At 36.4% G+C, this 12323-nt stretch overlaps 1 protein-coding gene across 2 annotated transcripts in view; it reads left to right on the top strand.

Annotated features, from left to right (window-relative positions):
• The window catches only part of LOC126778910 (Krueppel-like factor 3), a 47517-nt gene extending 36338 nt beyond the window's left edge, over positions 1-11179 (top strand). Inside the window, exons 6-10 of one of the 2 annotated variants that reach the window (XM_050502664.1) lie at positions 7662-7731; positions 7841-7915; positions 8431-8789; positions 10137-10308; positions 10799-11179. In XM_050502664.1, the coding sequence (XP_050358621.1) occupies positions 7662-7731; positions 7841-7915; positions 8431-8789; positions 10137-10308; position 10799 (677 nt within the window). In that variant the 3' untranslated portion in view covers positions 10800-11179. Of the gene's footprint in view, positions 1-7661; positions 7732-7840; positions 7916-8430; positions 8790-10136 lie in introns of both variants that reach the window. The other variant, XM_050502663.1, reaches the window with a different exon arrangement.
• The last annotated feature ends 1144 nt before the right edge of the window (positions 11180-12323 follow it).

Here is a 12323-nt window from a genome sequence, read left to right as displayed (position 1 = left end):
ATTACAACACATATTTAGATTACTAAAGTAAAATTCGCTAGTTCGTCTCTTTAACACAGCGCTGCTATTCTTTAATTCACTTCGAGTCTCACTCGTGAAATATTGTAAACCGACTTATTATTTTGGTGCGTGCCTTTAATGTACACCATAACTCGCTTTACACGTCTTCAGTTTTAAAACTAAGAGAAATGGATGAATGGCGTCTGTACACGGATTAGTAATCAGCTCAATAACATAAAGCTGACGATTAATTAAATCGTTTTATTGTTACATGACACCTTCTTCCACTTGTGTTTTCAATTATAGTCAATATATCATTTTATGACGTATCACGATCGCGTTCTGTGCTTAGTGAGAGTTTTTTTTTTTTAAAGAATATCTACTGATTTCGAATGTAATAACCACGCTATATAACTGAACGGCTTGACAGTGAGACACACATGTCTCACTGCTGGACCTTCTCGTGCTTTTCATGAGTCGATTCCATCACGCTATCCCAATACAGGTTGGGGAAAATTGCAGATTTTTATCCGATGTAGATTTCCTCACTATGTTATCCTTCAACGCCGAGAACTAGATGAATTATAAACACAAATCAAGCACATGGAAGTTCAATGGTGTTTGCTGAGTTTAAACCCGCAAAGATTCACGTGCTCCTATCACTGGACAATCTGGGCTCAACCATAACTATATCCTAACTAATATAATAAATGCGAGTGTTTGTTTGTTATGCTTCAACGTCTTAATCTTTCAATAGATCATCATGAAATTTCGCATACAAGTTGTCAGAAGAACATGAGGTAAAACCTGCCCCCCCCCAATCCCCACCTGCGTTGATTTATACAGTAAGGCGATATGGTAATATCAAGTAAAACCACGGCTAACGGCTAGTGTAATATCTAACGACGCATTAAGTAGGTCGATGTTCATCAGCCACGCCCGTAACGTTACCGTTGGATGTAGTGTCGTGTAAACATTATCAATATCGATGTCTTTCTGCGTTGTTTTTTTTTAATATAACTTACAAAGGATATTTACGTTTGCAACGTCAATAGTCTTATAAAGCTGGTGAAATTGCGAAGCGCATATATATATTTTATAGTATAGGTAGGCGAAAGAGCATATGGGCCACCCACGCCCATAGACATTGGTATTGTAAGAAATGTTAACCATCGCTTACATCACCAATGCGCCACCAACCTTGGGAACTAAGATGTTTTTTCCCTTGTGCCCGTAATTACACTGGCTCCTTCACCCTTCAAACCGGAACACGACAATACCGAGTACTGCTGTTTTGCGGTAGAATATGATAATATTATATACTGACAACTTTGACGAATCGCACTGCATCTTCTTGCATGAGATCCAAGGCCCCAAGCACTTCGAAATTTGAAGATCGTCCATTCTAAAGCTCCTTTTAGGCTTAGGATTAATCCGGACCGTTTAAGTTTTATATATGTTGGTTTCACATTCAATTAGACTTTTCAAAAGAGAGGTGTCCATGGGCGGTGGTAGTCACTTTCCATTTGCCTCCTGTCCTTTTGCACCCCTCTTATATAAATGTAAAAAGGTAGTATAGATTATTATAATAAAGATATAACTCTTAAACTTATGTTAGTTTTTTTTATGATTATGTTATTATCTAGGGATTTTAAACTATTTTTAAATTTTTGTCATACTTGAGATTGTATTATAAGAGTTATATGACGAGCCGGTTGGCGTGGTTGGTAGAACACTTGCCTTTCACGCCGAAGGTTGTGGGTTCGATTCCCACCCAGTACAGACATTTTGTGTGCATGAACATGTCTGTTTGTCCTGAGTCTGGGTGTAACTATCTATATAATTATCTATTTACAAAAGAAAAATAGTATATGTAGTATATCAGTTGTCTGGTTTCCATAGCACAAGTTCTGTACAAGCTTAACTTGGGATCAGATGGCCGTGTGTGAAAAATGTCCCAGGATATTATTATTATTATTATCCAAATAAATCGCTGCAGGGGCTTATCACACCGAAATACTTTGCCTTATTGTGTACCGGCTTGAGAGGTGAGTGAGACAGTGTAACTACAGCAACGAGGGATATATCGTCATAGTTCCCAGCCGTTATGGTAAATATTCCTTACATAGCCAATGTCTGTGGGCAGTGGTGACTTACCATCAAGTGGCCCATTTCCCTGTCTGTTTATATAAAAACAGGGCCTTTAACCGCTTTTAGTTTGTTGTCCTCGTATGTCCTGTCCTAGCGTCATAGGTGGGCCTATCTCATTATATTATTTAGACATATTTGCGACAGCATCATTACTAATTAAAGAAATAGCTTAGTGCACATTTTAACAATAATTGAAAATTGTTCTTAGTTCTCATGGTCGGGTTAAGAAAAAAAAAGTTTTTACATCATCTATGGTCAATGGTGACCATAACTAAGTGGCCAATTTATTTGTTTATCTTCTCACTATAAGTTAAAAACAAAAAAAAAAAAAAACTATCGATAATTTTATTTACATACATCACTAGTCGTCATCAATATCAACATGCGCGCCACTTGTAAACGGAGCCAGTGGCACAGTTGCTCGTGACGACCGCTTCCCTCCGCAAGAGGTCGGAGTTCAAACAGCAATAACCTCCAAACTGTTACAAGAATAAATATAATTACTCAATAAACCCGGTTTTATAATAATAAAGTTTTATTTTATGGGAGGTTTTATTATATAATAGTTTTCGCCTGCATATCACGGGGAGTTAGGTACTGTATTTTTTTAAAATAAAATAGCATGGTACAAATGGGCCTATTGATAGTAGATGGTCACCACCGCTCTTAAGCATTGACGCTGTAAGATACTATTCCTTATATCGTCAATGCGCCACCAACCGTGGAAACCGTGGATTTTACTTTCATAGTACACTGACTCACTCACCTTTCAAACCGGAACACAACAATGCCAAGTGCTACCCATATGGGCTTGCACAAGCCCCACCAAGTACAGTTTAGTAGCTATTGCGTAACAGGAAAAAAGTTATTTTTTTATATAGATTATGGAGGCGGGCGAGCATATGGGCCACCTGATGGTAAATGGTCACCAACGCCCATAGACATTGGCATTGTAAGAAATGTTAACCATCGCTTACCTCACCAATGCGCCACCAACCTTGGGAACAAAGATGTTATGTCTCTTGTGTTTGTAATTACACTGGCTCACTCACCCTTCAAACCGGAACACAAAAATACCAAGTACTGCTTTTTTGCGGTAGAATATCTGATGAGTGGGTGGTACCTACCCAGACGAGCTTGCACAAAGCTCTACCACCAGTATTATATATATTTAAATATATATAATACCTCTTTATAATAATATTAGTCATTATGTAACAAATCAGTGTTGTTGTTATTCAATAGTAAATAGTTGTCGACACTAATTATTTGTAAGTTAGGTGATATTCAAACCGCTACCAGGGGATTGTGTAACGGGGGGTGGCAGGGTGACGCGAGGAGCGGCAAGCGTTTTGAATAAAATCATATAGATTGGCTCAATAATGGATTATTTGAATTAAGAATATTGAAAAAAAAAACGCCTAAGTAATTTCTAATTTGTATCTCCGCAGACGAGTTGTAAGTGCGTTCGGTGTAACTTAGCTTTGGTTTAAGTTAATGGAGCTTTAATTTGAACGCATGTTTATTAAGCAATACCGAGAACAAGTATCGAGATATGTTATTCATTTACAGTAACAGCCTGTGAATGTCCCACTGCTGGGCTAAGGCCTCCTCTCCCTTTTTGAGGAGATTTGGAGCTTGTTCTACCACGCTGCTTCAGTGCGGGTTGGCACCACACATGTGGCAGAATTTCAGTGAAATTAGACACATGCAGGTTTCCTCACGATGTTTTCCTTCATCGTAAAGCACGGCACACGAACATCGGTTAAGATTCACGCGTTCTTTTCACTGGGCCGTCTCGGCTTCTTTTTATTCATTTGCAATATAATATTGGTTTTGAGTTGAGTTCAGATAACTTCTTCATTGACCCGGAACACACACACACACAGTGTGGAAGTTAAATGACATAATCAGGCAGATAGATAATAAAGGTAATAATAGCAATTACGCTTAAGCTTTAATCCGCTCACTTCGATTCCGCGTCACTAGAGTCCTAATCTAAAAGCTACCTAAGTTACTAAGCTCGGATTAAGTTATAAATATGTCAGAACTTAACACTAACAAGGCTAATAATATAAACGATAATAACAACCAAACACCATTGTGCTCCGGGACACTTCGCGTTGCGAAATCACCGAGTGTCGCCATCTAGTGTTGAATAGCGGCAACGCACCTATAAACAGCACTTTAATGAAGGCGCCAAATCGAGAGATTTGTATTAAGTGAAGCTTCCATAACATTATGTGGATGATTAAATTATATTATGATGAATAAAAAATATATTATGTGGTAGGGCTGTAATTTAAATAAGCATTATGTATGTACGCTAGCTCTCATTAAGATTAGTACCTGGGCTGACTCAGGACCTATCCAATCCTCAGAGCGTCACGGTAGCATGCGCAAGCGATCCCGTGGCGCTCCTCGTTAAGACGGAAAGAGTATCGCTGGATTTTTAGTGGATATTACGATCTTCGGGGCGCACTTGGCGCCTTGGACACTGACGAACCCCACATAACCCGCACTGTTCCCGTGAGGTAAACGCGTAACGCGTTTTTCCAAGGTTAAAAAAAAACCAATTCAATCAAACGTCACATTTATAAATAAGAACGCAAGACAAAAAAAACATACATATATCAAAATACATATCTGATGGATTTAACGAAATCGATCAAATAATTGACTCGAAACAAACACGTTATTATGACGCAATCTTATTAAAATTGATTCCATAATAGCGTGTTGTACTTAGCTATCGCGTGACCATCATGAGAAGCTGGTCACCCTTGGTTTTTGTTTAAATATTCGAACACTATTATTGTTATAAAATTGTTTCTATTTAACATTGTAAATTGCTCAACGAGGGGTATATTTATTTATTTAGGATCACCAACACGACACACAGTAATAATTACAAATTAAAAGTTTACAAACCAATAGGTCTACGGGTATTTGCTATTCTTATAGGTAACCACGACATGCAAAAATGACACTAAGCATCATAAATAATAATGAAAGAAATGATAAGAGAAATAAAAATAAATTTAACACAATTTGGAAGTACAAAATGAAATACAAGTGGCATTAATATTATAAAACTACTAAAAACTATATAATAACAAAATAAAGACCAAAATTAATAAAACAAAGATCAGTTGTTATGAGCCAACAACCACCTTTGGTTTAAGGTGGTTGTTGGCTCATAACAACTGATTACTCATAACACCTTAAATAGTTCAACATGAGAGTTTATATATTAAGTATAAATAGGTAGGCGGACGGACAAATTGGCCACCAGATAAGTTGACCTGGACGCTGTGAGAAATTTTATGTTGTTTCCTTGTGCCTGTAGATACACTGGCTTCATCCTTCAAACTGGAACACAATGATACCATTTATTGCTGCTTGGTGTTAAAATATGTGCTGAGCAGATGGCGCCTCGACAGGCGGATTTAACCAACACGTTATTCAACCTAAGTCCATATTCACATAGAAAGTACGTAAATACAGCATAGTTTTTAAACACCCGTCGCACAGTTTTTTAAGTTAATAAAAGCTGTTGCGCTTGCCCGGGTTCGAAACGACGATCTTCAGTTAAGTTTTACTTATTCTAACCACTACGCCATCTCGTCTATATATGAATATTAATGAATACAAAACACAAATAACAAAAAATAATAAATTATTTTTACAATTGCTAAAGTTTTTTTTGCTAATTCTATAAATATCTTCGTATTAATCGGTTTTAGTTGATAAAGCTATTGGCAACCGTATATAATGTAAATAAGGCTAAAGGCGTTGTGATTACAGCCTATTTGATAAATCTAGTTTTGACTAGCGTTTGAGAAACTATAATTGTATCACGCGAGTCGTTTGAGTGGTTTAATTTAACCGAAACGATCCGCGCCATCTATTGTGTAGTAGCATTACTTATTCAGAATCTTTAATACAATATGTAACGTAACGTGTCAAGTTTGTCCCTAGCCCTTCAGGCCAGATGAAATGACGCGGCAACTTAATTTGCTGATCTGGTTAAGCCTGGGTAAGGAGGATACCCTTGATACCCGTACCCAGACTGGCTTATACCAATCAAGCTGACACATTACTAACACTGGATCTTAATATTAATTCGGAATGGTTAATTGATTTAATCTAAAAACTTATTTTTATTAAGAATTATGTCTCGAAGCAGATGACCATAGTTGATTTGGCCATTTGGAAATGTATAAAAAAATTATGTTTGATATTCGACTGTTAGGTTAGTTGCTAAAGGCTACAGATCCTTAAAGTCCTGGACTCAAACCCAGAGACAGATATTTACAAAGTAATTGTTAAAAAAATAAACACAAAATCCCATAACTCGAAAAGCATGTAACGCCGTTGTTGCTCCTGAGCTCTTGGTGAAAGCATCGATTATAACTTCGGCCTATCAGAAATATATAGATGTATAGCCTATTCCATAAGAAGCCTATACCCCACGAGGAGTAAACCCAAATAAACAACTTCGACCCCGACATCACTGGTCGAGATCTTGAATAATCTACGATATTAACTATGGATGGCGTTTTCAATGTCCGCGAAGTTTTAATCTGAAATTCGTAAGTTAAATTAATGTGTTTATAACTAGTTAAGAGGACCAGTGTTGTATTATAAATAAAGGTTAATAATAATAATATCCTGGGACATTTTTCACACACGGCCATCTGATCCAAAATTAAGCTTGTACAGAGCTTGTGCTATGGAAACCAGACAACTGATGTACTACATATTCTACTTTTCTTTTTGTAAATACATACTTATATAGATAATTACACCCAGACTCAGGACAAACAGACGTGTTCATGCACACAAATGTCTGTCCTGGGTGGGAATTGAACCCACAACCTTCGGCGTGAAAGGCAAGTGTTCTACCAACCACGCCAACCGGCTCGTCGTATATAATATATAATCGTTATTATAATCAAGAACTGTTTATAGTGCGTAATAAAAACGCATGCAATTTGTAAATCTACGGTTCATTTACTTTTCTTCCTACTCCGATTGGTATAGAGTATAGATGCGTTTGTTGTTGGTTCTCGGTAGAATCTGCATTCCGAACTAGTGGTAGCGTTAAAATTAACTTAATCCTGTAATATAATCACGCAAAAGCGCTCGTAAGAGCTTACTTGAATGAAGTATATAATTGATTTGATTCGAGAGCAAGGGAATATAGAGTGCATCTGAATTTGCGTCGAAACGTGTAATGTATATACACGTGTAATGTATGTGTATAATGTGTAATACGTACGTTTTTCACGTAAATAGTCTAAATTTCAAGCGGGTGAAACTTTAAAACGCAGCTGTATGTAAGCTACTAATATATACTAAAACATTCTCGAATCGCGCCGATTCTTCTGATATGAGTTTCGTGTATATTGGTATAGTAGTTCTTTCAGATGAGCCATACAAACAAACGTCTCCTTATTTATAGATTATATAAACAATAATATATATATATATTTATATGTTTCCAGGTAACAGTTACCCCACTTCGTCAAAAGTGATCAAAATAGAAGAATCTACTTCAACTCAACTACCCTTCGAGTAAGTTACATATATCTAGCTTCCGCCCTGACTTGGCCTGCTTGTGAAGGCCGGGGGAGGGGGAAGTCTATTTAGAATGTAATAACTGTGTATTATATAATATTTTCAGCTCCAGTATTGATGAGCCGAGGATTAAGATCGGTCCCGACCTTCGCAGTGCGAGGAAGCTGAAGAATGTTAGTAGGTGAGCATAATTAATTAAATTTCATAATTGCAAATATATCACACCTTTATATCATATCAGGTGGAGGACCAACGGCTTCGCGTGCTTTTCGAGGCACAGGAGTGTACTCGTACTCTTCCAACTTCCAGACTCCGAGCTGCTACTTTTTTGTATACTTTAAAGCTAGCCACTAGATCGACGAGGCAGTCAAAAAGAAAGTAATTGGTTAATAAAGCAGAACACTAGTTTCTGAACAAGAGTTCGTGGATTTAAATACTGGCCCGTGTTACTAAAAGTAGTCGAGTTTTTCTGTCAAAAGATTCTTAGTAATAAATAGCCTTGAAAATAGGAAGTAATGAATGTTACAATCCCGTGTCTTGAAAAGGATATAAAGCTATTGGTCCTGAGAGTTGTTTTAGATTGCACTCTTTTAGGACGAGGGTGAGGGAACAGAGAGTGCATGTATTTGCACACACAATCTTTGAAATTGCTTTTTCTATTACAATTTACATAAAATCTTTTTTTTTAATTTATAGGTTAAAACAACCTTCGAACCATCACTCTCCACCGCCGTCAATCGATCTATCAAACTTGTTCCCGCCAATTTTGCCATTCGCAATTCCGAACCAATTGAAACCGAACACGCCAGATATGGAGATTAAAAACTTTTTACTAAACACCGCCTTGCAGAACGCTCTAAATGACTCGTTGAGTGAACTCGCTCAGAAGAAATTGACAACAGATAAAATAGCAACGGATAAAATTGGTACAGATAAAAAAGACAAAGAGTGTGAGGCTCAAAACCGAAGGAGGTTACATAAGTGCGATGTGGCCGGATGTCATAAGGTTTACACGAAAAGTTCTCATTTGAAAGCCCATAAACGGACACACACAGGTAAGACCATAATTATAATAGCTGATCAGCAATACAGTATTATATTGACAGCAAGATACATAACTTGTTACTTCCTACGGTTAGCAATTTAAGTCGGTCAATATTTCTTACGTTGTCAATGTATTTGGTGGTGATCACATACCATCAGGTGACCCATTTGCTAGCCTATAAAATAACCAGTATATATATATATATATATATATATATATATATATATATATATATATACAGGTTATATATAAGGTATGCCTCCTTATATATATATATATAAGGAGGAATTATAATAATTCATTAAAGTGTATCCATTTATCTTTAATTACTAGAACAATAATCGCACTTATATCATAAATACGAAAGTTTGTGGGTGTGTGTGAATATTAGTTATTTTCATGCTTTGCCACAGGCCGAGATGACTGAGATGGCCCAGTGGTAAGAACGCGTGAATCTTAACCGATGATCGTGGTTTTAATCCCGAGCAAGCACCACTGAATTTTCATATGCTTAATTTGTGATTATGATTTATCTCGTGCTTGACGGTGAAGGAAAACATCGTGAGTAAACCTGCACGTGTCTAATTTCACTGAAATTCTGCCGCATGTGTATTCCACCAAACCGCATTGGAGCAGCGTGGTGAAGTAAGCTCCAAACCTTCTCAAAAACGAGTAGGAGGCCTTTAGCCCAGCTGTGGGACATTCACAGGCTGTAACGATGCTTTACCACGGCTAATAAACATATTTTGGCCTTTTTATCCCGTTTAACTGGATTTTCAATTGCTAGTTTTACACTCAATTCGGTGTCGTGGCGATCGAAGGCAGATCTATTATTATTATCTTCGAATTATTTCTTTTACGTGTTATTTATTTGATGTCTTAACGATTTTAATTTTGCTAATTATTAATATTCAATATAAACCTTGAGACGTCGAATCTATAAATTGAAAACAATGAACATCACGTCGAACAATTGATTTGTTGAGTTTTAATTAATGGGAAAAAATAAACGGTGTATTCTTAATATTTATTTACGTAATTTGGTTTGAGGTTTATTTTAGAATTAGCTGTGTTTGCGGTTTTGTCTGCGAATATATATGTATGTGTAGCTTTTTATGTCGCGGAGAAAACACATTACGCGTATATACGCTCCATATAAACGCTCCAACGCCACCAACTTTGGGAACTAAGATGTTATGTCCCTTGTGTCTGTAAAAACGCTGGCTCAGTCATCATTCAAACTCAAACACAACGATATTAAGTATGGCCACTTGGCGGTATAATATCTGATGAGTAGGCGGTAACTACCAAGGCAGATTTCCTACAACCAGGTGATTAAAATAAATTCGTTTTGCAGGTGAAAAACCATATAGCTGTGGCTGGGCTGGTTGCGGCTGGAGGTTTGCTAGATCGGACGAACTGACAAGACATACACGCAAGCACACCGGACACAGACCTTTCTCATGCCCCCTGTGCCGGAGGGCCTTCGCGCGCTCCGACCACCTCGGACTTCACATGAGACGACATTAGTACATTATATAATCTAAAATTAAACGCGAGTAACTCAATACATGTGATAGAAGATAAAATATATACGCGGCAGATACGTTGCACTCAAACGTTACATAAACGTTGCGCTCAATTTCGGCAAATTCCAATCGCGTGCAAAGGACTTTCACTTCGAATATGATAAACGAGCAGAGGATTTAAGTGAAATTTCTTCGTATTATTTTCGTGTTTCACGCATGCGCGGTGCCGCATTCATTCTTTCAATCAATTAACTATTGTTCTCTCTTTCTTCATTAATAACTTGCGTCTGCTTACTACGTACGTACAAAAAACTAATTACGATATAATTAACTTTAATTGTCTAGGTTTGTTTCATACACATAGTAAAACGAAATCTAGGAGACGTAACCTTGTTTTATGTATTTAGTAAAATAAATAAGAAATGGTCTTCCTATAATTATTTCCTCAGCGCGATGAAATTATGTTATAAACGTATCAACCAACCCGCAGATTAGAATTAAAAAAAAAAATCAAGCTACCGCCGGCTTGGAACAAAGTTTATAGACCTGTGCCAACCACAAGAGTGAAAACAAATAAACAAGATTGACATCGAACTGAAGCGATATCATTGGTCGAGATGTTGAATTGTCTATGATATTTACTATGGATTCGCGAAAGCTGTCATCGAAACTTTGGAAGTAATATTCAGTGGATGTAAGTAGTTAAGTGGAATAGGGTTGTTTTTATAAATAAAGATATAACGAAGGGTTAACCCCGTAGTATTTTTAAAAAGAGTGACATCAGCATCGCTGACGTCACAATTGTCAACTTCTTCACGATTGCTCATATTTAATTCGTTGTAATAAGAAAAACAAGTACTTGTAGAGCTTCCTATATTTTACGAGGAACGTAACAACGTCCCAGCGACGTCCGTTCTGTTCGACGACTCGAGCAATAATGCCCGAGTGTCGATAGTGCGGCCGTATTTATATGGTTCGTTGTATACGCACGTGTTAATGAATTAAGTATTGAAATTACAATAAGAGATAAGCTGTTTTACAAAAATGCAGATTATAATATTTTTAAAGTTATCAAATCAATTACTCTTGTTTTATAGTAGGTTTTTTTTTTTTTTATAGAATAGGAAGGTGGACGAGCATATGGGCCACCTGATGGTAAGTGGTCACCAAACGCCCTTAGACATTGGCATTGTAAAAAATGTCAACCATCGCTTATAACCAATGCGCCACCAACCTTGGGAACTAAGATTTTATGTCCCTTGTGCCTGTAATTACACTTATTATATCAATCAACTGTTTGTAGTGCATAATACAGCAGAGCCATTAGCGAATCGCAAGGTATGTTTAAATCTATGGTTTGTTTATGTTCACTCCTTCTACCTTTGTAATAGACTATAATTTATCTGTTATATGTAACTAAACAATACAATTAATATACGAATTATAATATACATAATATACACAAGGATATGTCCATAAGCGTCGGAAATAATGGTAATTTTTGCAATGCTATTGCGTTTATTTGATTTTCATATATTATAAGACTTGGAATCTTGAAGTATAAATGTCACGAGTTGCTATGTGGGGGAAGGGCAAATGGTAAACTTATATGTGAAAGGATTTTTTTTTTTTTTAATATGGCAAATAGAACGCTTAAATGGTCATTTTGAATGTTTCGTTTGAATGTAAATGTATGAAAAAAGATTAATAATTATTCATTGTAGTCATTTAAATTTAAAAGTGAAATAATGAAGATAATTTGTTGCAAAGATATGGATAATTTAATATTTTAAAATATATTTTTATATATTTTTGTGTTAGGTGCTTTAATGGCTACTCTATTGCCATCGACAATCATAATTAAAATGACCACAAATGTAAAAACTCATATATTTCTAGTTGTGCCATTTTGTCACTATACCCCCTGGACTTGGCGTGAATACAATATAACGTAGCTTAAACAATAAATACATTTAAATAGACAATAGTTATAAGTTAATTTTCGCGGCATTATT

This window comes from Nymphalis io, chromosome 27 (assembly GCF_905147045.1).
Source record: "Nymphalis io chromosome 27, ilAglIoxx1.1, whole genome shotgun sequence".
NCBI lineage: Eukaryota > Metazoa > Arthropoda > Insecta > Lepidoptera > Nymphalidae > Nymphalis > Nymphalis io.
The sequence above is the reverse complement of the archived record's forward strand: the minus strand, read 5'-3'. Positions and strand labels throughout refer to the sequence as shown.